At 32.1% G+C, this 27,841-nt stretch overlaps 2 protein-coding genes and 1 pseudogene across 3 annotated transcripts; 1 reads left to right on the forward strand and 2 right to left on the reverse strand.

Moving 5' to 3' along the window:
• Window positions 1-14: 14 nt before the first annotated feature.
• LOC110599619 (LEAF RUST 10 DISEASE-RESISTANCE LOCUS RECEPTOR-LIKE PROTEIN KINASE-like 1.1) lies at window positions 15-6,612 on the reverse strand. Of its 2 annotated transcripts, none has more exons than XM_021736090.2 (4): window positions 5,652-6,612; window positions 1,608-1,646; window positions 1,278-1,523; window positions 15-1,181 (listed from the first exon to the last, which is right to left on the reverse strand). In XM_021736090.2, exons 1-4 carry the CDS (start codon window positions 6,451-6,453, stop codon window positions 208-210), a joined length of 2,061 nt encoding a protein of 686 aa, XP_021591782.1. In that variant the 5' UTR covers window positions 6,454-6,612; the 3' UTR covers window positions 15-207. The 2 variants fall into 2 exon arrangements, with proteins under 2 accessions (XP_021591782.1, XP_043806311.1); XM_043950376.1 differs by lacking the exon at window positions 5,652-6,612 and adding an exon at window positions 1,876-3,449.
• A 3,279-nt stretch (window positions 6,613-9,891) lies between these two features.
• On the reverse strand, window positions 9,892-14,990 carry LOC110599621 (annotated as a pseudogene).
• Window positions 14,991-20,160: 5,170 nt separating this feature from the next.
• Window positions 20,161-26,382, forward strand: LOC110600128. The gene is made up of 6 exons (XM_021736878.2): window positions 20,161-20,879; window positions 21,228-21,439; window positions 24,353-24,641; window positions 24,727-24,812; window positions 24,895-24,986; window positions 25,556-26,382. The coding sequence occupies exons 1-6, from the start codon at window positions 20,553-20,555 to the stop codon at window positions 25,786-25,788; spliced, it is 1,239 nt and encodes a 412-aa protein (XP_021592570.1). The 5' UTR covers window positions 20,161-20,552; the 3' UTR covers window positions 25,789-26,382.
• Window positions 26,383-27,841: the final 1,459 nt, after the last annotated feature.

Genomic DNA, 27,841 nt, shown 5'->3' on the forward strand with positions numbered 1-27,841 from the left:
AAAGAATGCAAAGAGCAAAAAAGTAAGGATTCATCATATGGGATGCAGAATATGGACATTGCTGCATAACTAGTTCCTTCATTTACTATATACATTCCCCTATGAATTTTCCTATTGATTCTGTGCCTTCAATTTTATCTCTATGAACAACAAAAAAGAAAGTAAAATCAAAAGCAACTTTGTCAATTTTTTCCATCTAGAAAAAATCTAACCACTGGTATTAGGTGTTGTAGAAAAACTACTAGCCCATTTAGCAGTTACTGTATCCGGTGAAGGTGGCAATCGGATATTTTTCAAAAGCGAATCGTCTTCGCAATCTGGCGGTGAAGGTGGTGGCAGCATATTCATCAATGGCTTATCATCGACATGCATCTCCTCCTGATTCTCCTTGTACTCTGCACTTTCAATTATCTTTAATTCCTCCAACACCTCATCCATGGTGGGTCTCATTTCCTTGTCCTGTTGCAAACATCGGAATGCTAACTCAGCCACCGCAATTGTCATTCTTTTAACTTCTGCATCAGACTTATGCCCAAAAGATGGATCAATCAACTCATCAAATTCACATTTTTGAATCTTGTGTACTGCCAAGTTAGCTAGATTAATCTCATGTCTATGCCTGTTAATATCAACAGCAGGCATTGATGATATCAGCTCAATCAACACAACTCCAAAGCTATAGACATCACTCTTATCAGTAAGCTGATAGCATTGATGATACTCAGGATCAACATAGCCTGGTGTTCCTTGTGGGGCTGTTGAGACATGAGTAACATCGTTGGGAAACAACCTTGACAGACCAAAATCAGCAACTTTAACGCAGAAGTTGTCGTCGAGGAGAATGTTATTCGTTTTGACATCACGATGTATGATGTCTGAAGCATGTAGGTAAGCCAAAGCGCTAGCTGTTTCTACTGCAATGCTCATTCGGACAGGCCATGTCAGTGGACTGGACTTTGAACGATCACCATGGAGATGATCAGCCACCGTACCATTGGGAATGTACTCATATACAAGGAGGAGGTCGCGGCTCCGGCGAGAAGTGCAGCCGTAAAGGGTGACAAGATTTTTGTGGCGTAGCCGTGTAAGGATTTCAATTTCATTCATGAACTGTGCAACCCTTCTGTAATTATTCTCATACAAGCGCTTGACTGCAACCTCTCGTCCATCTCGGAGCTTACCTGGTTTAAACAGATCAAAATAAGCTCATTCATGATTCAACTAAATGATGGAGCATTCTGTAACTTTGTTTTTCTGCATTTATCATTAGCTCTTACCGTAATACACTGTTCCAAAACCTCCATCTCCAAGCTCATTTTTGCTGTCAAAATTACTAGTGGCTTCTTCAAGCTCAGTGTAGGAGAAGAGTGGGACACCAAAGTAGACTCCGCCACCTTCTAGGTCTGATTTTGAAGAGGGGTCAGAATTCGTTGACAGGAAGTTAGAGGGATCAGATTTTCTTCTACGGTAACCGATGAAAATGAAAAGAAACAGTATCATGACAAGGACTCCAATGCCTCCCCCTGAAAAACAGAGTAAAATTGTTTAAAATTTCCATGCATGCTAAGAAGAATCATAAAGCAGAATTATTTTTGCAGTATACTTACCTAATCCCAATCCTAACTTCAAACTGAATTTGTTATTTCCTGCAAACAGAATTTGAAGAGAAGTAGGGTGTTAACATTAAATAATGAAGAGAAACTCATGCAGAACAAAATGGCTAACAGACAAAACCTGAAAATTAGCTTTTAATCTAAATTCACCGCAGCAGATTCAGTTCTATTAATGAGGACCCACTTAAGAAACCATGGAAATCAAAGGTTCTCTATAGTGAAAAATTCAAGTTATATTCATTTTTAATTCTAATGATTTTACCTTCTTTTACATTAGCACAATAAAACTTATGCCCTCCGTTCACCTGGCAATCTCCTTCTCTAAAAAGACACCTCTTACAATCGTGAAGTACTTGCACTTCAAGCGAGAAGTTGGCAGTTAACTGCGTAAAAATGTCCTGATTTCCATTTTGATGCCACGGAAGCTGAATAAGTGAACACTGAGGTGGAAGACTTGGTAAAATTTCTCGTTCACGAGCATAATATATACTCGAGTTATTGCAGCCTGAATGCTCCAACGGGGAAGGATGATCTTTAAGCTTATGCTTGCATTCCAACAAGCTTCGATTTTGAGTAATTTGAAAAGAGAGAAAAGGTAAGTTGGGTAGACTCAGATTTTTGAAGGCCTTACAATCACGAGAATCCAGAAGCTCTGAGAACATACTGTCATGAATAAAAATGGCATTGGCCTGAGAAATATTTATAATTTCATACCATCTTCCTCCTTTTTCCAACTGTATCTTCTGAACGTCATTATCACAACCTTCTACCATTAACAGACCACAGTGTGTAGGAAATTTGGAATTAGTGAAGGGGAACTTGATCTCACCAAGCTTCCCACAACGAAAAGATGGGCAATTTCGATGGGGCTTCATTTCTTTTTCAGCAGATTGAAGTCCAAGGTGACACAGAAAAATGAATACTAACAAAGAGACACGAGCCATGCCTATGTCCCTTGGCAATACAGCTTCACAGAGTATGCATATATATATATGGTTTTCTATGTGTTAAACACGCCTATTGACTTAGAAATTTTAATGCAAAAGACTTGAAGAAATGGGAAAATTAAGAAAAAAATCTAAACACAGGAATATTCCACCTCCAGATTGACCAGCACCTATCAAACTTTTAACTCTTGAGGAAATCCTGCAAGTTTCTACAAATCATAAAGAGGGAAACTGGCAAATAGCAATTACGCGTCTTTCCCAACATAGAATATAGGGAAATACTTCTTTTGAAAAAAACAGACAAGCTTTTTCCTGTAAAGTCCCCAGACTTCAAGGAAATTGTGAAGAGTACGTCTAGTTGGGGAAATCAAATGGTCTGGAATCGGTGCAAACAGACAGAATAAAAAGTGGCATCTAAATCTCAAAGTCGTATCATTTGCTTGGAATTCAAGAACTGGGAAAAGAAGATATAGCTGTGATAGGCCTTAGTCGATGCGGCTGAAGTACTAGACGGGGGATGAAGGGTAAATGTGTTCTCACGGTGTAGTCATAATAATATAGTCAAGATTATGAATTGATTATTACCCAATTCCAATTCCAGGGTTTCATTCTGATTTCCTTCCCTGATTTCTCCCATTCCATTTCTTTCTATGGGATCCAATATCAGCATGAAAGAAAAATTCAGATGTTCTTTGTATATTCCACTATAATACCACTTGCTATTGTTATTATTATAACACCCTTTTGAAACTCTTAGTTGAGAGGACACTAAGCCGCAGAATCCTTGATGGTTCGAATCTAGTATGAGCCTTTAATTCAACAGATAAGCAAATAACCAGTAAGCACATTGGATAATAATTATCTGACAGTCCACGAGGACATATAGATAGAAGGATAAGAGATGACGAGGTGTCCAAAAAGTGAGAAGTATTCGATTTAATTTTGATAAAAATAAATTTTATAAAATTAATTTGAATAGTTATTTTTAATAATTTTATATGAATAGTTGTATGGAATTGATTTCTTTTAAAAAAATTGTAATTTTTATATTTAATATTATTTAATAATTATTATCAATAAAAAATTAAAATTGAAATACTTTAATTAAATATTAAAATATTAAAAATAAAGTTTAAAATTAAATCTATTAAAAAGCACAATTAAATTGAACGGAATTAAATTAAAGTAATTTGATTTTTTCTCTAATTAAATTTAATATCAATAAATTTCTCAAATTTGATTTTTGATTGATTTGGTTGGATTGAAATGGTCACCTATCCCAAGGAAACTCAGCATCAGCCTAAATCATCCTCAGCAATCCTTCTTTGTTAGACTTTGATGTTTCAAATGACTTGGGTTGGATTGTTTTGGACAAAAAGGCCAAACACCCAATTTAAAAAATAATTTAGATTTTTTATCTGTTGAGTGAAGTAAAGGATTCTTTATGGGCTTTTCATTGTATAAGAAATTGAAATGTGGATCAATCAATTACTATTTTTATTTTTAATAATTAATTTTTTTAAAAGAAAAATTAGAACTATCAAAATTTGAATTTTTCGCTGTAAAAGAAACAATTTTTCACTGATTTAATGCTACGCCATCCATAAAAAGAATTTCACTAAATTTCAATCAAAATCATTAACGTATTTGATGATGTTATATTAGAGATGAATATTTAGCCAATTTAATTTAAAATTAAATCGAATAAACTAAAATTTAAAATTTTAATATAAATTAAATTAAATCGATTTTAAATATAAATCAAACTGAATTAAATTAATCTGATTTGATTTAATTTAATTTGATTTGATGAGTTGAATTTTTTAAATTTTTTTTTATTTTTTATATTTTATTTTTAATATTTTAAAATTTAATTAAAATATTTTAATTATAATTATATTTTAATCTCTATATTATAAAAAAATACTATTAATATTAATAAGTTTGATTTTATTTTTTTAAATTTTTTATGATAAAAATAAAATCGAATTGAAATAAATAAAAATTTTAAAATTAAAAATTGAATTAAATTAAAATAAATAAAAAATTAAATTAAAATTTTAAATTAATTTAATTCGATTAATTTTTTTAATTTAAATAGAATACTATTCTCCATGATTAAATTTGAGTTTTACATCTACTCTTTTGCTTTCAAAGCGTTTTTTATTTTAAAGAGCAGAAGACTCTATGGTCAAGTCTATGGCTTCCTAAAGCTAGAAATTAGAATAAGAAGCAAAACAGTAGATAAAACTTATTATAATTAGAAATATTAATATAATTAAGACTATAATTGAGATCATCAAATAAATTTTATGATTAAAATAAAATGAGAATGTTTCATCATGCTTTGCTTCTACTAATTTCCTTCAACTATCATCAAACATAGATATAACTTAATCATCCCTCTTACTTATAAATCTATCAATATATATTTGGATAATTAAAACTTCATATTTTATGAAAGGTTTAGAAATATTAAAATTTTTATATTATATCCAATAGATATCAATTTGACTAATGTGTTGCTTATCCTTAAGTAATGATTTTCATCACTAGACTTTCAAAGGGTCATTGGGAACTAAGTTCAATTGGGGAGGGCGTCAATTTCAAGCTAATTATTCTCATTATTTTTTGTTCTACATTTCTTGAATTCTGCTCCTATTTTTCCTTTGATGCCCGAGTGGAAGATGACCAAATTCTTTTTCCAGTCCCTTGATTCTGACAGCTAAAGTTTGATGTCCTGCTCTAAATCAAATGGCAGCAGTAGCCAGGACTTGTTCATGAAAGGGCAAAAGCCTTTGACTAACCTCTCTCCTACGCGATAATTTTTTTTTTCTACCTTAACTAATGGCTGCTGCAAAGCCAGCAAGGCATTCACAGACTAATCTATTACTGGCAAGCTACACAAGTGGCAGCTGGCAGGTAATCAATATCCAAAGCAAAACCCAGAAAAGGCATATCTCATAATCTCAATCCATCACCAAATCAAGTTGCCTATCTTATCTAATGCCATGAAATGACAGCCATTTCTACAGAGAACAAACCATACGTGTAATATGTGGACATGAGAAAACAAATAAAGAAAACTCACCTGCAACTGGAAGGTCAGGATCACAGTCCGAAGCATGAGGCCTGTCTGGGCAGAAACACCTAAAATGGTAGTTGCTGCTATTAAACCCACATTTGCCTCCACTCCTTTCGCATACGCTGCAATTACTTGCTGTCCATTTCAACACGAACCCTCTTTCTACTATCCTCTCAATTCCTTCATTTTCTCCTCTTCGAACATCCACAGGCACCGACAATTCTTCTTCACACACCTCCGATGCACTACCCAGTAGAGGATCCCCATCAAATATCGACAAAATTGGACCAGTAGTTTCTGTTTCTGTTTCACCAGAACAATTAACCTTGTACTTCAGAAGTTTACTGTTACTACCACCAAGTAGTGATGAATTGCAACGAGAGAACAAGATGAGTTCTGTCTGGTTTGAAAGTATATTGAACCGGTCATCGGGTAGCGATGTGTTCTTCAATAGATGAGGAACACAAGCGTTGCTTCTATTTAAAAACGCAGCGTTTGAAACACGAAGAGTCTGGTTTGTGTAGTCGATTTGGTGGATAATATAACTATCATCTCGTAATCTGAGAACTGGACGCCTATTATGACAAAAGAGATTGAATCCAGGGTAACCACAGAAAGATTCTTGCTGGTCTTGAATGTAGAATGGGAAGGATATAGTTTGGCCATCGCCACAAGTTCCGGTGACGTTGCAACTTAAGAACTGAGGATCTACATATACACATATGGCCTTACTGGCTAAGAGAAGGAAAGTGATTGTAAATAGATGAATGAATGGAGAGAAGGGTATCAACGGCCAGTGCTGGTTCATTTGGAGATGCTGATATCAGTGTGGAGATCGAAAGACAGAGAGAGGATCATTTTTTTTATTGCATTGGGAGAGGAGGCGAGGGCAATATAGTAAGGTGGTCGAGGCTTGAGAAGGAGGTGTTTGACTTGATAATTAAGGGCGACAAGTTGATGGAGGATTGGGCTGTCCCTTCAATAGTCAATGATGAATAAGGTATCCGCCTTATAACTTAGACTGTTGAATCTAAGCCGATGACCTTGTGAGTTGTGAATATGAAACTTCTGCATATTCTCCCTAACAAAATTTGTAATCCAAACGGGAGAGAGAAAATAACAAAAGGAAAATATTCCTTCTATCAATTTTTTTTCCTCTAAAAAAATTTTCCAAACAAAGCGTAAGAATTATTTTATAAAAAAAATTTACTTAGTTGAGTCTATATAAATCATATGCTAAATATATAAATTTTATAAATTTCACCCTCATTTTATATTATGAATTTTCGTTAACTTAATTTAGATAAAAAAATTATTTTAAAAATAATAATAACTACTATAATTAATAATATTTTAATAAAGGGGTTTTTTTTAAGTCTCATAAGCTCCTCAACTATGCAAGTTGAAATAAAAAATAATTATTAATTTATTATCATTTTTCAAATCTTGAATAAGATCAACGAAATTTCTTACAAAATGGATTGAAATTCGTAGCTTAATTGGAAATTTTGTAAATTATTAGTCCGAACTATCCCTAAAATTAAAAAATCATAAAACCCTATCAAACCCGTAAATGGAGTCAAGTGGCTTTCAATTTTTTGTTTTTGCTATTTTATATACAAAACTACTTCGTTTTATACAGGTAGATTGTCATTATTTAGTAACATATGATAAAGTAACATGTTTTTTTTTTTTTAACTAACCAAGCATAATATAATTATTTTTGGGTGGTCATATGAAAATTAATTAAAAAATAAAATGGTATTTAAGTTATATTAATTTAATATATATTATTAAAGTTAATATTAATGCACATAATAGCATAATATAATTAGTGAAATCTTCAAAATGAATTCAGTTTAAACTTAAATCCTTAATTTTCTTCATCTGTTCTAACAACTAAGTTGAGTTTAAAAGTACATACTTCTAACTAATTAATTATTTTTGAAAAAGGCGAGGAGGGATTGATGTCGCGCTCGAAATCGACACCTTCATTATAGTTTTATTAGATTGTAGTTGATATGCACGACCTTTATTGAGTTTAGTAGTCTCCATATGTAATTTTCATGTACGTACGAGTATTGAATAGGTCGACTTGATCGTTTCAGATATTGAAAAAGTCACGAATATTAATATCTAGTCTAATTTTTATACTCTATAAATTAAACTTTTATAATTAATTCAGTAGAAGAGTTTGCCCGTCTCTTTTAAATCATGTATATGTATATGTGTTATAATTTTAATAAATTTTATTTTTTATATGTTATAAGTTAATGATAAATTATAATATAATTTTTTATATATTTATTTTTTGCACTTTTTTTATATGAATTTTTTAATATTTAATTTTAAAAGAAAATTTATTAAATAAAAAAAATATCAAGAGTTTACTAAAAATATATTTCAATAAAGACTTTCGAATGTTAAATTAAATAATAATGCTAAGTAGGAAATATAAAAAAATAAATAGAAAGAAAAGAAAGAGAAAGTTAAAAAAAATGGAGATAGAAGGTCCTTAGCGTGAGGAAGAAGTTTCACTTAATAGGGAGAGAGAAACTTTCTTTTTTAAGATCTTTCCACCTTTAAAAGGAGGAATTTCATCAATTTTGTCGGTTATTGTTTTTGAAAAGGAGCTAGAATATTTATTAGGATATTTAAAAGTGCGATTATTTTTTTAAATAAAATAATATTATAATTTTTATATATTATTGATTTTAAAATTTTATTTAATTAATAAAATAATCAATTACTCTAAACCTTTCCGCTTAATATTTTTTTTCAAAAGGACTACTAAATAAAATTTTTTTTCTGTCTAACTACTATTTTATTAACATAAAGTGCCACCTATCATGATTTTGTGTAATTTATATTTATAGAAGGTAATATATTATAGTATGTAAAACCTAAATATTCAACAATTAATTTTCTTAATTAGAAATTACAATTGCCAATGGATATTCATATAATCTGAAGTGCATCCAACATCATTAGAGATAGAAAATTAAAAGAGATTTATACAGTGAGATCAAAATTAAACATTTTGAATCAAAATGAAAATTATATTTAAAATTTATTTGAATTAATTTTCATAAAAAAGGTGCTTTTATTTTCTTAATTCTTTTTTATGAGAATTTATTTTCAAAGATAATGAATTGAAAGAAAAAAAGACGTGGGGGTAATTCAAACCGACCACAAGCTCTTGTCTTCTCTATTATTTGCAGCGTCAAATTCATTAAAAAAAAATGTGTTAAAACTGGAAAAAAAAGGTTGGAAGTCCATATTCAATTTCTTCAAGAAAATGAAATGTATTTTTTCTGATTTTTAAATTTATCATGTGGTATTATTTATTATTTTTTATTTTACTTTTATTTGTTATTTTTTAATATTAATTTTATTTATTTTTAAAAGTTAAAGAATATTAACTAATTCTTTTCAAATGTTACCCTTGCCTCTATTAAATATAATGACTACTTCTATAATTTATTAAATTTATTTTATTAATTTTTTAATAACTGATTAAAAAATTAAAATCGAAGTAATTAAATGAGATAAAAAGTAATTTAATCAAATCAAGAAGCAGTTGAATACAATTTGAGTGATTCAATTGAATTATTAATCAATGTGTAAAAACATTAAATATATAAAAGTGGTCAAAAGGAATATTTCTTCCATGTCATAACAAAAGGGTTGACTTTTTGCATTGCTTTTAAATTGTAGACTACCTTCCATTTTTAGATGTTACTATGTTCATGCACTTTTCAATTTATCATCACTTTTTTTAGAATTAGAACACGTGAACTATAATAACAGAATGAAAGTCAAAATCACCATAATTTTGATGCAGAAGGAAGGATTATAAGAGAAATTCTCCATTAGATGTCGAGCAGTACATGAAGAAGAGAAATTCAGACGTTGAGGAAGTAGAATACCCAGTTGTAGTCCTAGCTTCAATCTCAATTCTGCAACTGTGTTCAAAATATAATTATGCAGTCGGTTCAAAAGCTTAATAGTTGAATGATGCAGAGCTTGGAAATTTCAAAAAACGTATACTTCGTAAATATATGATCAAAACGCATACTCATGAATGTCCTGGTCACCGTCGGTCATCCTTCCTACCGATCTACAGAGTGGTTACATTTGTTTATGGTTGTTAGACTGTACTTAGTTTCATGGAGGCTGGAAAGATCCTACATCGTTGAAGGACTCACATGTCCTAGAATATTTCAACCCAATTGAAATTTGAAAAGAAAGAAAAATCAATAGTCATTAACTTCATTAGTACAATCTCTATAATACATGGATATGGTATTTTATCTGCTAAACACGTCATACATAGGATTCAAAGATATTCTTGGCTCACATTTTGTGGCCTCTCTAGCTGCCAAACAAAGAAGCACACACTTCTTTACCAGGGAGATTTCACACTGTTATGCCAGTTGTAGCTGTAGCTGAAGAATTTATCAATGTTTGCGGAAATGATCTTAATGGGGAAACCAAGGTCGGCCTAGGCGGCATTTGCAAGGATGTAATGCTTCCCTGCAACATTTCTACAACTCTACACATTGAGGGACGGTTTAAGGGATTCGTCTGTATGCACCACAAGCCCACAAGGATCATTTTTCTTGCTATTTGGTTTTCATCTTCATCGTCGATCCCCAAAAATCCAAGCTTTTCACCTTGTTCAAGGCTCTTGTATATCCCATCTGGAAAATAAATCTCACTAGTATTATCATCTTCCACCGAGCAGATGTTTTTTCTTCTTCCAACCATTTCTAGCACCAGCATCCCATAGCTATATACATCAGCAAAATACTTCAGGAGCAATATATCCAGCAGTCCCTCTTGTACCCATCATTGATATGATACTCTCTGTTTCAGGGCATATTTTAGCTAGGCCAAAATCTGAAATTTTAGGACAGAAGTTTTCGTCTAAAAGAATGTTGTGAGGCTTTATGTCAAAATGTAATATCCTTGTATTACAACCTCCGTGCAAGTATTCTAATCCCCGAGCAACGCCAATTGCAATGTCGTGCAGTGTTTCCAATCCCAATTTGCAATTAGCTGTCGAGGGATTTTCTTCATATATATACTTCTCAAGAGATCCATTGGACATGAACTCATAAATTAGAGCCCGTTTTGCACCCTCATAACAGAATCCTAAAAGATTAACAATGTTGACGTGAGATGTCCGACTAATGCTTGCTACCTCGTTAACGAATTCTTCTCCATTACTTTTTGACTCCTTCAAGACCTTCACTGCCACAAGAAGACCATCAGGTAACTTGCCTTTAAACACTCCTCCATAGCCTCCTTGGCCTAGTTTATCTTTGAAGTTCTCTGTCATTTTCTTAACTTCTGTATATCTGTATATTGTCAGGGGCATATGTCCATGGTTCTTGAGGAAGGCATCAATGCTTTTGGAGTCTCCTGTTTTCTTCTTCCAAAAGAAAATGGAGTTGTCGGGTTTCAATTTTCTTATGCAACAACATACAGCAATCATCACAAGAGCTAAAATTGCACCTGTAGTAAACACACAAATAAGGAACTATAAGAACAAAACCATTTAATTAAGCTATTGTAGGCATGTTTAATATGAAATGGAAATAGGGGAAAAAATCTCAATATACCATCATTTTCTAGACAATTAAACATTATTTATGGTAATATAAAGTTGAGCTATATTTTTTCATTTTCAAACAGACAAGTTATTTAAATATGGAAATATTTAAATAGAGCATTAAGAACAAACGCATAAAGGAGAGAAATTTTAGCCAATAACTTACCTAATGCCGGTCCTAGATCCATTCCCAAGCCCTTTGCTGCATCAGAATAACAAAGAATTATGATGTTAAAAAAAAATAAAATAGAAAACGTAAGTTATGCTGAGAAAATTTACGTACTTTGAAATATCTAATAAAAAAAACTGCAAGCAGCTTGTATCCGATATAAAACTAAGTTTTCAGTGCAAAATATGTTCTCATGTTCAACGAAAAATGAAATAAAAGAAACTGATTCAGACCACAAGTCTATCCCAAACCAGGGTTGTGTAACATGTGCAGAATCGTCAGAACTTAACACGCAGAGCAATGAGCAGAGGAATACCATGTGTGCAAGTTTTTTTTTTCAGAGGCATAACAATTAGCAGTTAAAATATGTCATTGTAATTTCTATTTCGATTATTGGGAATAGCTGGCCTGCTTGTTGATCCGATTAAGGGTGTAAGCGGCCGTAATAGGGCTAACGCTAATCATGTGGACAGTGAAAAAAGAAAAACTCACCTGCATCTGCAGTAAGCAGGTCTAGACAGCTCCAAGCATGAGACCGGTCTCCACAGAAACACCTAAAATGGTAGGTGCTGTTATCAAACCCACATTTGCCTCCACTAGTTTCGCATATGCTGCAATTACTTGCTGTCCAATTTAGCACGAACCCTCTTTCTAGCATCCTTTCAAGTCCTTCATTTTCTCCTCTTTGAACATCCACAGGCACCGTCAATTCTTCTTCACAGACCTCTGATGCACTACCCAGTAGAGATCCCCATCAAATATAGACAAAATTGGACCAGTTTCAGTTTCTGTTTCACCAGAACAATTAATCTTGTACTTCAGAAGTTCACTGTTACTACCACCAAATAGTGCTGAGTTGCAACGAGAGAACAGTAAGAGTTCTGTCTGGTTTGATAACAGATTGAACCGGCCGTCGTTGGGCAGTGATGTGTTTTTCAATAGATGAGGAACACAAGCGTTGCTTGTATTTAAAAAGGCAGCGTTTGAGAGACGAAGAGTCTGGTTTATGTAGTCGATTTGGTGGATAATATAATTATCATCAAGTAATCTGAGAACTGGACGGCTATTAAGACAAAAGAGATTGAATCCAGGGTAACCACAGAAGGATTCTTGCTGGTCTTGAATAAAGAATGGGAAGGATATAATTTGGCCATCGCCACAAGTTCTGGTGACGCTGCAACTTAAGAACTGAGGATCTACATCTACACATGCGGTCTTACTGGCTAAGAGAAGGAAAATGATTGTAAATAGATGAGTGAATGGAGAGAAGGACATTAACAAGTTTTGGTTCATTTTGGGAATGTTCACTACAGAGGGAGGAAGATAGAGAGGATATTTTTATATCGTCGTCGGGTGAGCGGAGACGTGAGATTGACTTTGATAACAAAGAGCAACAAGTTGATTGAAATATTTGTCTCTCAATTAATCAAAAAAATATTGAAGTCAACTCAAAGTGATTTCACCTATTTCCAGTTATATCTTTAGACTTTAGCTAGTTAGTTGCTAACATGGACTGCTTAGAGGTTTAAACTCATTTTAAAATAATCTCAATCCATCACCAAATCAAGTTGCCTATCTTATCTAATGCCATGAAATGACAGCCATTTCTACAGAGAACAAAACATACGTGTAATATGTGGACAATGAGAAAACAAATAAAGAAAACTCACCTGCAACTGGAAGGTCAGGATCACAGCCCAAAGCATGAGGCCGGTCTGGGCAGAAACACCTAAAAAGGTAATTGATGCTATTAAACCCACATTTGCCTCCACTACTTTCGCATATGCTGCAATGACTAGCTGTCCATTTCAACACGAACCCTCTTTCTACCATCCTCTCAATTCCTTCATTTTCTCCTCTTCGAACATCCACAGGCACCGCCAATTCTTCTTCACACACCTCTGATGCACTACCCAGTAGAGGATCCCCATCAAATATCGACAAAATTGGACCAGTAGTTTCAGTTTCTGTTTCACCAGAACAATTAACCTTGTACTTCAGAAGTGTACTGTTACTACCACCAAGTAGTGTTGAATTGCAACGAGAGAACAAGATGAGTTCTGTCTGGTTTGAAAGTAGATTGAACCGGTCATCGGGTAGCGATGTGTTCTTCAATAGATGAGGAACACAAGCGTTGCTTGTATTTAAAAACGCAGCGTTTGAAACACGAAGAGTCTGGTTTATGTAGTCGATTTGGTGGATAATATAACTATCATCTCGTAATCTGAGAACTGGACGGCTATTATGACAAAAGAGATTGAATCCAGGGTAACCACAGAAAGATTCTTGCTGGTCTTGAATGTAGAATGGGAAGGATATAATTTGGCCATCGCCACAAGTTCCGGTGACGCTGCAACTTAAGAACTGAGGATCTACATATACACATATGGCCTTACTGGCTAAGAGAAGGAAAGTGATTGTAAATAGATGAATGAATGGAGAGAAGGACATTAACAAGTTTTGGTTCATTTTGGGAATGTTCACTACAGAGGAGGAAGATAGAGAGGATATTTTTATTACGTTTAGAGGGGAGTAGAGGACGATATGGTCGTCGGGTGAGCGGAGACGTGAGATTGACTTTGGTAACAAAGAGCAACAAGTTGATTGAAATATTTGTCTCTCAATTAATCACAAAAATATTGAAGTCGACCCAAAGTCATTTCACCTATTTCCAGTTATATCTTTACACTTTAGCTGGTTAGTTGCTAACGTGGACTGCTTTGTGGTTTAAACTCATAATCTCTCTTTTCCACGTAGATCGTGGAAATTATAGCGCCGTTGTTCTATACAGAAAAGATACATAAAATAACAAATTAATAAATCTTTACTTATCTAAACAGTGTAAAGGAAATTAGAGAGAGAAAAGTAAAGTTCTGTTTTTTCCTTAATTTTTTTTTTTTCCTTCGCCTAAAGTTATCCAAACTGAGCATTAAGTCTCTTCATCTGTTTTCCTCCTAGCATTTTCCTTCACTGTTCAAACCAAAACAGAAACCCAAATCTTGTATCATCTTTATCTGAATATCTGTCAAGTGAGCTGAGGATGAGTGGAGATGGCGATGACTGGGAGCTCCGGCATGATAATGACGGCTTTATCTATAAGATCCTCAAGCGCCAGCCCGCAGTTGCTCAATCTCTTCTCTAGGACCCCATGGCCAAAAGAGGTATCAGAGACAACAGAAGAGAAAGATCTTTTTAAAGTTAAAAAGTCGTTGGGATTTTTTGTCGAACAGTTTGTATGCAACACAAAAAAGAGCAAATCAACAAATTGAATTGCAAACGATATGGCATGATGTGTGCACAACGAAGTCGTCTTCTTTGGAATGACATTTGACGGCCTTGGAAGGATCCGAGAGTGCTTCTGGGTCACTAACCGACGTACTCCTTTCCTAGGCAATGTGGGTTCTTGAAAATTGTTATTTTTTTCTGATATGCAACGAAAATGCATTTCACAAATTGTCAATTGTCAATAAAATAAATCAACTAATTAAAATTACCCAAAATATTTGACAAGTTGGGATTTTTATGCGGCTTTAAAATTGATAAATTTGGTAGAATTTTGAAGAATAATAAATAGATCATTAAAAATTATCCTATGCATGAGCTGCTGCTTACGACGCCGTTGCAGCATGTGCGGCCGTTATTGTTGGGTTAGGTATACTAGTATATTTAGAAAGATCCGGTAATTGTTGATGCTTAAGTGAGAGAGAGAATGAAAAATGAAATTACTAGTCCATACTCCTGAACTAAATGATTAAAGAGGAATATGTACAAGAAAAAAAGAAAACTTCAATTATTTTAATTATTGATAAAAAATATTTTTCTATTCAAATAAAAAATTAAAAAATTAAGCTATTTCTTTTTTAAAAAAAATCATTTTACACTCTTTAACATCCTTACTAAAAGATATATATATATTTTATTTTTAAAATTAAAATCAAAAAATATTTTCTAAATATAAATTATTTTTTAAATAATTTAAGATTTAAATTTAATTATCAAATGCACATGAGATGATTTAATGTGGATATAATTAAAATTAATAAGAAAGTGTGGAGAAATGAAAAATAATACTATTCTGTTGTATAATCCAATTATAGAAGTTCACATCACTCCCCATAGTAATAAAATAAAACCAAGGCTCCATTTGAAGGTCCATTTATAGTTCTGTTTTTAGCCCATAACAAACAACACAAAGGGACCAAGTCCCAATCAAGGCCCATCACTTTAAAAAAAAATTCTTATTTTTTTATGATATGAAAAACTTTATTAATTTAAAAAATATTAAATTTTTTAAAATATTTTATTATTTAATCTATAAAATATAAAAAAATTTATTAATTTATGTATCAGTTTTATAATAATATCTACTAATTAATTTTTATTGAAGATAATAGAGATTTTTTTATACTGTTTAATGGATAAATTAATTAATATATTTTTTAAATTTTAAAATATATTTTAAAGTATTTTTAAAATTGAGAAATTAATGAATAAGTTTTTATATATTAAACAAAAAGCAATGTTTTCAAAATAAAATCAGTGTAAACCTAAAATTTAGAATGGGCAATCCTAGCAAAAAAGTAAGGAACAGGAACAGAAATTAAGATTATGATAGAAGATCATTTTGCTTTTCTTTTTAGTGAATTATGCTTCAATTGCCTTTCAGGATAATGCCAATTCAGTTGCTTTGTGGTAAGGCTCTTCCCTTTCATTCCCCACCCATAATTTTTTAAACTTATTTTTAAAGGAAAAAAAAAAAAAAAAAGTATGAGAGAGAAAAGAACTTCTTTTCCAACTACCAACTCCATCTGTAGCTAGAGTGGTTGTAGGGCAATTTACACGTTGCCTTTGCTGCTCATCACACATTTTATCCAAAAAAAAATGTATGGCGAAGCCTAGCTTAAATTTATTTCTAAATTTTCATTAAAATATCAAATACAATCATCATTATCATAATTTAAAAATGTGAATTATGATTTCGTCAGTTTATTTTATTTTAATCTTATTTAATTTTTTAATAATATTTTAAAATAATAAATTTAAATTAAAAGATGAAATTTGATATTTATATGTCCTTTTAACCATATAAATTTCTGATAGAAAATTTCTCTCAATTTTCACTTTAATGTATGAGTTTGTGTTACTTTTGTAAGCTTTATCTCCCATCATATCTTATTAAAATTTAAACTTATTTGCACGAAAGGATTTTAAAATTAAAAAAAAAAAAAGAAAAAAGACCTTGATCGGAATAGCGAGCAAATTTTACAATTCTACATTTCAGGTCAAAGTGGAAAAACACTTTCCCTGAGATTTTTGTCCTCATTTTCTCTGAGCGTAGATTGTCACATTCCATTGATTTCTTTTAGTTATAACGATGGTTTGTGGAGGGTATTTTTTTACTGTATTTTTACTTTGTCTTCTTTCTTATTGGTAGAGTAATTATATAAATGATTTTGTTCCAAATTTTCTTTATGTATAATTTTCTTTTATTTTTATAAATATATATACCTGTATTGTTTGTTGTTGTCCTAGAAAATTTTTAGTACGAACTTTTATTTTGTAGAAAATAGTATTTTATATAAAAATTATTTTAAAAAAAAATTATTCTCAATTATGTAACTGTTGTATGAAAGAATATTATAAAATTTATATATAAAAACTATGGTAAGATTAGTAAGATTTTTTTTAATGCTAAAAATAACTCAATTTAAAAAAAAATAATTTGACTTTCCCTTAATTTATAATATATATTTTTTAAATTTTTTTAAATGCATTAAATATAAAAAATATATTTAAAAAAAAATAATTTGTTGTGAAATAAACGAGCCTAAAAAAGCTAATGTAGCCACACTATTTATCTGCAACATAAAAAAAAAAGTATTAAGAAAGATAACATCACATTACAAAAACATAATAGTTCTTAAAGAAGTCCTCAACCCATCAAATTGGTTACTTATCAAATAAAATCATAAGCTATTTACTACTCTGGCCCTTATAGGTAGAGGGAAATCCAATATGAACTAGGAAAGAGCCAAATTCCTTTGCACAGAGTGGTAGAAGGACAAAGAAAGGTTCACCGATAATAAGAAACAAGGATTATGCTCTAGCTAAACACAAAAGAAACTAGAGAATATGTCTTGCTCCAGAAAATAAAGAGGGAAGCCCTTACTTGGGTGATCAAATTCTACCTTCAAGAGCTTGCCCTCTGCACCACCCCAAGAATAGAATAAGTAAACTGAAATAGACACTTTCTTGGGCTTTATTATCTAAAGTCAAAGGGCAAAGTTGAAAATTAAAAGGGTAAAAAAAAAAGAATGGTAAACTGCAATTTAATCTCTCTAATTTAGTGAAATATAACCTTTCATCCTCTGTTTTAAAAAATCGTCAATTTAGTCACTGTGATTTTTAAAAACTATGCATTAGTTCCTCCCGTTAGATTTTCAGTTAAGTCACTGTTAATTTTAGTTAAAAGACTAAAATACCAATAACAACTTCTTCTCTAATACTTTCGATGACTTTGTATATTTTCTTTCTTTTTTCATCTCTTTCTCTTTGTTGTCATGCAAACATTTGGGGCAAAAGAAGATTAGAAAGAGAAAGCAGCAGAAGAAGCTCGTGAGCATCTCGAGACTCCAGAGAGTGGTCTTCAGAGGAAGCATTTCTTTGGAAGTGAAGATAAATTTTGTGGAAATTGCAACAGGCTGAATTGGAATATAGGCTCGTATTGTTGAGAAAATAACAGATGTGAACCTGATTAATGCAGAGCCATGCCTTTGGTTGATGCTTGGTTTGCAAAGTTCTTGGAACTTCCAGCTATTAAAGAAAGTGTGCCTCCACGGAAAAAATTGCTAGAGCACTACAGGGGGCATCCGCAGGATATTGACGTCTGCAACAACTTGAAACCTTTATCAGCAGTTGAAGCTGCACTAGTCTTGGTTGGCTGTCTGCATATTATGATAATTAAGAATCCTGAGTGTATTAAATAATGGAATCTAACCACTAGCACTCCTCATGTCTAACATGTTTGTCAGGAAACAAGTATAACCAACACATCATAATGAGTGGGAAATGTATTAGTATAATGGGTTTGGCATATAAGAGGTGACCCTTTCAATTATGTATCACGAGCTTCTTCTGCCCCAAATGTTTACATGACAAGAGAGAGAAAGAGATGGAAAAAGAAAGAAAATATACAGAGTCGTCGAAAGTATTAGAGAAGAAACCGTTATGGGTATTTTAGTTTTTTAACTAAAATTAACGGTGACTTAATTGAAAATCTAACGGGAAGGACAAATGGCATAGTTTTTAAAAATTACGGTGATTAAATCGATGATTTTTTAAAACAGATGGACGAAAGATTATATTTCACTAAATTAGAGGGACTAAATTATAGTTTATCCAAAAAAGAAAAAAATAAAAATAAAAATAAACTCTTTTTTCTTTATTTTGGAAGAGAAAAAAAAAATTCTTTCTATCTATATTATTTTTGTAGTAAAATATGAATTACTTAATTGAATTTGTATCCGATTTTATAATTTCAATTGCTTGGGAAAGAAACCTTCAATTTTTAACTTTCCTTCCACTTTGTTCAGCCAAATACAAGTGGAAAAAGAAAATCTCCAAACATGGAATGGAATAAGGGAAAAAAAATGCCGCCATTTTTTATTAGTAATAAAATTTATTAATTAATTTTTTAAAATTCATAATTGAGAAATATGAATCTCGACTATTATGAAAAAAAAAAAAAGAATTTGGAGAGAATACAATGGAAATAAGCTATGGCTTATAAACAAGAGTAGTTTCAATTTTGAAACCCTAATAGACAGCACTACACAATGATCGATTGTTTTTGTGACGGCACTAAACACACATACAAGGCAAGTCTAACAGATTAATAAAGGGCATAAATTGGCTATAGCAACACCCTTGTGAGAAGCGTTGGAGGAAAAATGGAAACCATAATAGAAAACTAGGTTAGTATATGTCAGGAGTCGGAGGAGGTATAACTCTTTAGCATTGCATGCATGCCTTACGAGATCATCGTAAATCCTAGCAAACTAATTTATCAGTTGTATATAGATGAATGAGAATATTTAGGTTTAATGATGACCACTAGATTTCTCCATTCCGGTTAAGGATCAGGCCCGCGGTAATGGCTCATCAATATTCATTGTACATGTAAAAACACAAAAATTACGAATAAGACTAATTAAAAACTAATGCAATTAATACAATATAAAAAATCAACTCAATCGCTTAGAAAACTAATTATTATATTAAGCACAAATTATATGTTTTATATAAATATATTATAAATTTTACACTTTAAATTCGTATAGATTTGATTATATTGATTCTTTCTGATCAAAATCTGTCTTATTTAGCAAATAAATCGTTTTATTGAACTCACTAGGATTTTTTTTCCAACGGTTAAAAAAAATGTATTACGCTAACTTTTCTGTTCAATTACACCCTCGCCTTCATCCATAATTATTATGTAATCCGGGGGCCACGTCGTCTTTTCAAGAGAAGACATGCGTACCATATTGTCAAATATGGGCAGGCCAAAATTTCGCAATTTATTAAACAAATAATATATTTATCCTTTTTCCTATTTTTTTTTAGCATATCCTTTTTCCTTTTTTTTAGCACGTCCTTTTTCCTTATTTAAATTACAGAAAATTTAAAAAATAAAATAAATAAACTTTTTAAGCTTCTGCCTTGCTTTTTTAGCATCTCCCCTGTCGTAGCTTTGTTTGTCTTCAAATCTCTCTCTGACTTTTTATTTACTATTGTGCCCCTCCCTCTTTCTTTCTTCCCGCATTAGAGATCCATAGTCTCCAATAAGGGTTTTAATAACACCATTCTCTCCGGTCGTCTTCTCCGATCCGATTCTCTTCTTCAGCTGCCTGTCATTGCTTTGTACTCTCTGCAGAGAAATTGATCGTTTCATAGTAGTTCGTTTCCATCGTCAATTGCCAATCCACTAACCACTGGCATTTCATTTCGTTGACTTTGAATCTCGGCGTTCAGAGGATTTAACCGGAGTATAATAATTTAATATAGGATTCAGGTGCCCCTTACTTTTTTTTTAAATTAATTTGGGGGATTAGGTGGAGAAATGTTGGGGGCTGGATTGCAGTTTACTACGGGAGGTCGCAGGGAGGATAGGTTTAACCACCCGGCGAAGTCTCGTAGTTTACACCAGAATCGACATAATGATCAACTGCGCAGAGCTAGGAGTGATGTCTCTGCGAGTCAATCGCCTTTGGTCAAGGAAAAAGTAGATAAACAGGCGGATAAAGAATCCGATAACCGGAATGTTCTGGAGGAATCTCCCAAGCCAGTTTCGGTGCCGGCCTTAGAACCTGTCGTTTCTCCGTTGAGTAATTTGGAGCGGTTTTTGGAGTCTATCACTCCATCTGTGCCTGCTCAGTACTTATCTAAGGTTTTTAGCTTTCGATTGTCTCCTCTCTTACTGCTTCTTCTTCTTATTCTTCTGGGGAAACTTGTGGTGCTCTAGTCGGCCAGAAACTGAGAAAAATAATACACAAGATTTATTATTATTTTGCATTCTCATATTGATTACCCCATTGTTCTCCTTAATGACTACATGGAAATATATAGCATTTTACATCGAGTTCTAAGTGATGTCTTTGTACTCGATGATCCTAGTTTGACTAGCTTGTTTTCATATTTTTGAGTGAAGCGTCTTTATATTCTCTCGTTGATCTATAAGAACAACAGAAATTTGGATAGTTTGTTTGAAACTAACTGCATTAAGTTTGATGGGCAGACCACAATGCGGGGCTGGAGGACTTGCGATGTGGAATTTCAGCCATACTTTGTACTCGGGGACTTGTGGGAGTCTTTCAAGGAATGGAGTGCTTACGGTGCTGGAGTACCTGTACTTTTGAATGACAGCGATTCTGTTGTTCAGTATTATGTCCCATATCTGTCCGGTATTCAAATATACGCAGAGTCAAGGAAGACGTGTTTGAAATCGAGGTGAATAAACCCGTCTGTTAAATTTTGTTTTTCAATGTGTTAGAACTTGTTAAAGTGGGCGAGTAATTGTTAACTAGTCATTACATTTCATTTGTGGCGCACTGTCATTTCGTTCTTCTTTGCATTCTATGCATTGGGTATATGTTATTATTAGTTTACTGGGTTTTGAACATGATAATTTTCTAATCATTGAAACTTTTCCCTTATTCTTGGGGGCTTGGTTTTTTTAATATACTATTCTCTCTGGATTCCATATGTGCTGGAGCATGGTTTTAAATAACTGGGTTTTGGGACAGTTATCCTTTATGGTTATCCGTTATCCTGTTATACAACGGGCTAACAGGCCCGGTTGTTAGGTAACGGGTTTTGGGACCGTTATTCGTTATCCGATATCCTGCTATACAACGGCCTCTTTGAAGACCTAACTGTAATGGCCGGTATCCTGCTATACAACGGCCTCTTTGAAGACCTAACTGTAATGGCCTTTACTAATAATTAAAATTCTTTTATATCCTTTATCTTCTACTCCTGGTCTCGTTTTTATTAGTTTCTACACTTTTCGACTGCTTCAAAAACTATATTTTTAAAGTTTTCTCTTCCATTTCTCTTTCAAATTTCAATATTCTCTGCATATTTTTCGTATAAACTTAGATCCATTATACACTACTCTATTTTCATGCTTATTTCTTCTAAAAAGTTAGTTAAATTTTATCTATTTTAATTTTTAATTGTTGTTTTTTTTTCCTTTTTTTTGTATGTTCTTGTGGATTAAAGTGCTAGTTTTGAGTTAAAATTGTATTTTGAGCTATTAGTTTACTCGATCTATAAAGATTATGTTGATTTTTCTTATTTTAAACTATATGATGTTTAACTTAAGTTAAATAATCTATATTTTATGTATTTATATTTATTATGCATTTGTATATATTGTTTTGAATTAAATCTAATCAATATCATTTTATTTATGAACTTTACAAATTTTTTTAAAAATTTGCATAATGCCAAGCCGTTATTGTTACGTTAGTCTGTTTCCGTTACCCGCGACCACGACCGCGAACGTGGCCGCAACCATGATTTAAAACCATGGTGCTGTGAAATAGTTTGTGTTTTTGTTTTTTTTAATATTTTCTTATATAGGTAATCCGTGCTCACACAGGTGACTTGGTATATTTTTTTATTCTAAGCGGAAAACTTCATCTCAAAAGAACATGAATAGGCTATTTGAGTGATGAGATTGAATCCAGCGCATGATGGATTGGTTAAATTTTGTATATAAGAAAAGTGCTTGATGTTTTGAAGATTTGATAATATGCTTGTATTATTCATTCCTGTTCAACAAACTGCTCAAGTCATTATCAGAGGAGGTCAAGCTGAAAGAATTTGTTATTAGTTTTGGTACTTGAGAAACTTGTATATGGAAGAATTCTTGATACATGCAATTTGAATTTGAACCTGCCATATGACAGCTCAATTTGAATTTGTACGTTGAATAAGTATTTTGCCAAAATGGGCCCTTTTTATGCGATCATTATGTACAGACCATTATGCCTTCAAGGTTTAAAGCCCAAAAACTTATGCAATTAGTTTTGCATAAGTTGCTTGTGCAATTATCTCTTGTAACTTAAGAGAAATAACTTGATTGTTGTTGCCAAAAGCAATATCAAATTTACGTTATATCTTTGTTAGGTGCTTCTTTTAGGATGTAATTAATGTATCTCTATATTTTAACTCATAGATTTCTTTTAACCGTATTCATAGAATCATGATTTCTTTTGATGTGAGAATGGTAGATTTTGTGTTTTCACTTTGAACTTGACTAAATTGTAACTTTTGATTTGGTGCATTTTATTCATTTCTTGTGAAAGTTATGTATGCTATAATTGCCATGCTTATTACAATATGCTGTGATGTGGACTATAATTTTAATGGTGGCTGATGCTGTGATTTATAACTGTGGATGGTACACAGGCATGATAAACTGTTAGTTATTTAAGGTTTATCGAAGAGGTGCTTTCTGTTAAGGGTTCTTAACTTCTTATCTAGCAATTCTCTGGCCAAACTTGCTGCTGAAACTGTTCCCATTTTTTTACAATTGCATTTAAGAAATGTTATATCTTGACCTTATTTGGTTTCTAAAGACTTTGATTAATGGCACCATAGCCCTAGAAACATGCTTTTTGAGTATAGTCTCAGGTTGAAATGCAAACCTCAATCACATCTGGATATGTAATTCAAAATAAAACCCAATTTAATTGATTAAAGGGTTTGGATGTGACTTTGGTCTTTCTCCTTGTGTGTAGCCTTGTTAATAATGCAAAGACATGTTACAATAGTGGGGTCCATTCCATACCCAAATCAATATGGTCTGGATTACCCTATCAATTAAGATTGCTGTGTGGGTTTTGTTTCTCTTCTTTCCTTTTTCCATTGAACTCTTATCTTCAGCCACTTTTAGAAGAGATCCTATATCCATTAATCATATATCTTCATCTGATCAATGCTGAATTTCTCTGATTTTTCACATTCAAAATTATTTTGATGCCATAACCATCAATGGTTGGGCTCCACAAAGCTGCCATCACTGCCTTTTCTGAGTTCTAAAAGATTATTCATGTCATATTGAACAATGACAAAATTCCCTCCCAATACTTTTGTGGCTGAGCAGAGTATCAGCACTTTACTCGGTGTCTGAGATTGAATTCCACTCTAACATGTATTTTGAATTTTATGGGTCAGATGTGCAGTTTGTTCTGCTTCTCCTCTCCTTCTCATCCCTGTTCCTGTCTGTCTTTGTCTCTCTTTGTACATTCCTAGGCAGCAATCTTGTTGTTATATTTAAATATTTGGTTTCTCCCTTTCTACCAGTAAGGCTGTTACTAATGCAGCAAAACTGATTGGACCCATTCGTGACAGGAGACTGGGTGAGGACAGTGACAGTGATTTCAGGGACTCAAGTAGTGATGGTAGCAGTGATTGTGAACCTGAAAGAGGACTGAAGGGCTCAAGGGAACAATGGAATTATCGCCATTTAATTAATGATGTTCCTCTTAGAATGGATAGAATGTCTTTGAGAGATCATCATCTTCCCCTCCAAGAGGAGTTATCTAGTGATGAAGGAGAATCTATGAATTCCCAAGGTTGCTTGCTATTTGAGTATCTTGAACAAGATCTCCCTTACTGCCGGGAACCATTAGCTGACAAGGTCATTGTTCTTTCTATATTGTTAGTAGTCTGCTCTTTTTAAGATTATCTCCTTTCCCTTTTACTGAACATTTTCATTGGCACAGATATCGGACCTTGCCTTGTGTTTCCCTGAGTTGAAGATGCTAAGGAGTTGTGATTTGCTATCGTCAAGCTGGATTTCTGTGGCATGGTATTCATCACTTCAGTGTTGCATTTGCTACAAATATTATATTATCATGCATGAATTATATAGGTCTGGTGGAAATTTGTAGGTATCCAATTTACAGGATACCAATGGGACCAACATTGAAAGACCTGGATGCGTGCTTTCTGACATACCATTATCTTCATACACCACTGGAAGGTAATGAATACACCGCAATAGTCTTTGTTTAGGTCCCTGTATGTCTTTTTGTTACTTTTGCGGGATGATGACAATTTTCCATCTCTTGATTCTGCGGTAGTCTTCTTGTCAGTTTTTTCAGTTGGAAGTTATATGCAGGTTGGTTGTTAGCTAGAGAATACAGACTATCCTAGTTAGATATGATTACTCTCTACAACTTTCTAGTTTTCCCTTTCTTGTAAAAGTAGTTATTTGTGAAAAAAGTAACCATTTATGATTGGTCTCTAGAAGCTTTGAGTTCCACCATACTCAACTCAACCTGATCCAGTCCCTGATTAAACTATCTGGGTTAGCTACACTTGTTCCTTTTCTCATATTCTATTTAGGGCCAATCTCTTTGTGAGGTCTTGTGACATTAAAATATATTGTCAGTTCACGTTGTTATATACTCCCATGTACAATAATCTCACTCTACAACCAAGAAAGTTATTATGCAGTTTCCTACTAGTGGACCTGCATGTTTGTGTCAAATAAAGTTAATTATTCTTCATCTGATTTTGTAAAACTTATCATGCTAGCTTTCTTGGCAGGTGGACAAACTGCTCATGCCCCGGTGGTGACATACCCCCGTGAGATGGATGGCGTGCCTAACATGTGCTTGCCTGTTTTTGGTCTTGCATCATACAAGTTCAAAGGATCCTTGTGGACCCCTAATGGGGGATGCGAGCGCCTGTTGGCAAATTCTCTCTTGCAGGCTGCTGACAATTGGTTGAGATTGCTTCAGGTCAATCATCCAGATTTTGCATTTTTCTGCCGCAGGTGATGGAAAGATATGATGGTTACAACACTCTGCCCACCACTCAACTTAAAAGCCCAATGCTCCTGGTACATGCTCAACTCGTGTGAGATAAAATCCTTTAATTTGTGGAGATCAAGAGGACGATTCAGCTGCAATATTATTGATTTATATCCTTTATCATAATTTATTTGGAAAAAAAAAACACTCCTAAGCAGGCTTGGGAATGGAAGGAGGAGTGGTGGTGCAATGAGTCTCCAGAAAAAATGAACAGAAGGAATAGAGTTGGGGTAAGCTGCTGAAGGTTGAAAGTTACCAATGTGATAAAGTGGTTTGGCCTACCGTCAAGGAAAGCAAGTTGTATCTTGCTTGTGCTTCTCAATATTTCTATATAAACCAGGCACTTTTTGTTAGTCCTGCTGATCAGTATGTAGCATGTAATATTTCATTTTTAATTTCTATAAGGTGATTTTGATAGGAAGATTGTGTTGCCAAGTTTGAGCCTACCCCAGATGTGTAATTTAACACCAACTATGATATTCATCTGACCAATAATGTTTTGAAAATTGGTTTTAGTTGACCAGTCCTTTTAGATGAATGGGCAGTTGCTATTGTTTCTAATATTTGTGGGTTGTATTGTTCATTCTGAGCTGTCAAATGTTGAAGATGTCATATTTTGACAATGACTTTTCTTCTTATCTCTTGTTTTTTTTTTTTTTCTTTTTATAATTTATTTTAGGTTAATTGACCAAAAAATTTCACATTTACATTTTAATTCATTTTTTTTAATTTTAATTTAATTGACTTAACCTTTACTTTTTTTACAATTTTATTTAACCGTAATTTTTGTTATTTTGGTGAATTTTTTTATTTTTATATTTTGATGTAATTTTATTTAATTTTTAAATTTTTAAATTTGATAGTTTACATGGTAATGTAATAGTTTAACTGATATATCACATTAATGATCAAATTTCTGAAAAAAGCTCATATTTATATTATTTTATATTTTAATTTAAATATTTAAATTTTGGATATATAAGTTAAATATTTTTATTTGAATATAATTTTAATTTATTTTAAAAAAATTTATTTAATCTAAATATTTAAATTTTGAATATATAAGATAAATATTTTTATTTGGATATAATTTTAATTTATTTTTAAAAATTAAAATGTAAGAGTTTAAATAGAATGTAAAATGTAATATTTTATTATATTTTAAATATAAATTAATTTTATATATAAAAATAATATTAAATTATATTAAATTATAATTAAATAATATATTTAATTTTAAAAATAATAGTAATTTAATAATGCATAAGACATCTTTAATAGTAAATAGATTTTATTTTGCATTAAGATTATAAAATTTTATAACAGATATATTATTTTAATTATTTTATATATCATGCTATTTTAAATTAAAAAATATATTTATTAAAAAATATTTATAATTATTTTAGTACGATTAAAGATCTAAACTATATATTTAATAATTAGATTAATTATATTTAATTTTAATTTTAAAAATTAATTAAAATTATGTTTAAATAATTAATTATTTAAAATTTAAACGTTTGATTAAAATATAAAATGATAAAAATATTAAATTTTTTATTAATTAATTAATTAAAAATAATTATAAAAATACATACACGCCAACTAAACAATCAAATTATTATATGGAATATCAGATTTAGAATTTTTAAATTGACAAAAATTTTAATTAAAATTAAACTAATTAAATTAAAATTAAAAATATAAATTAAATATAAATATACGTAAATATTGTGTCTTCTTGAGTTAATTAGCCTTTATTTTAAGGCTTTATTTTAAGGTAAATCCATTAGGTCAGAGACCTACAAGAGAAGGGATACAATCCATTAACAGTCCAATACATCAAAGAGGTCTAGGGCTGAAAAATCCAGCATGATCTGAAAAGAGAAACAGATTCGAGATTTGCTCAAGGTTGCGCCGCACACTCTTTCAGGGAGATCACCACCCAACATGGTTGAGGATCGACGTAAAGGAACAATCAGCCAAAAGCGACCATAGCAAACGTAGAGGAGATAAT

This window comes from Manihot esculenta, chromosome 14 (genome assembly GCF_001659605.2).
Source record: "Manihot esculenta cultivar AM560-2 chromosome 14, M.esculenta_v8, whole genome shotgun sequence".
In the NCBI taxonomy this organism is placed as follows: Eukaryota; Viridiplantae; Streptophyta; class Magnoliopsida; order Malpighiales; family Euphorbiaceae; genus Manihot; species Manihot esculenta.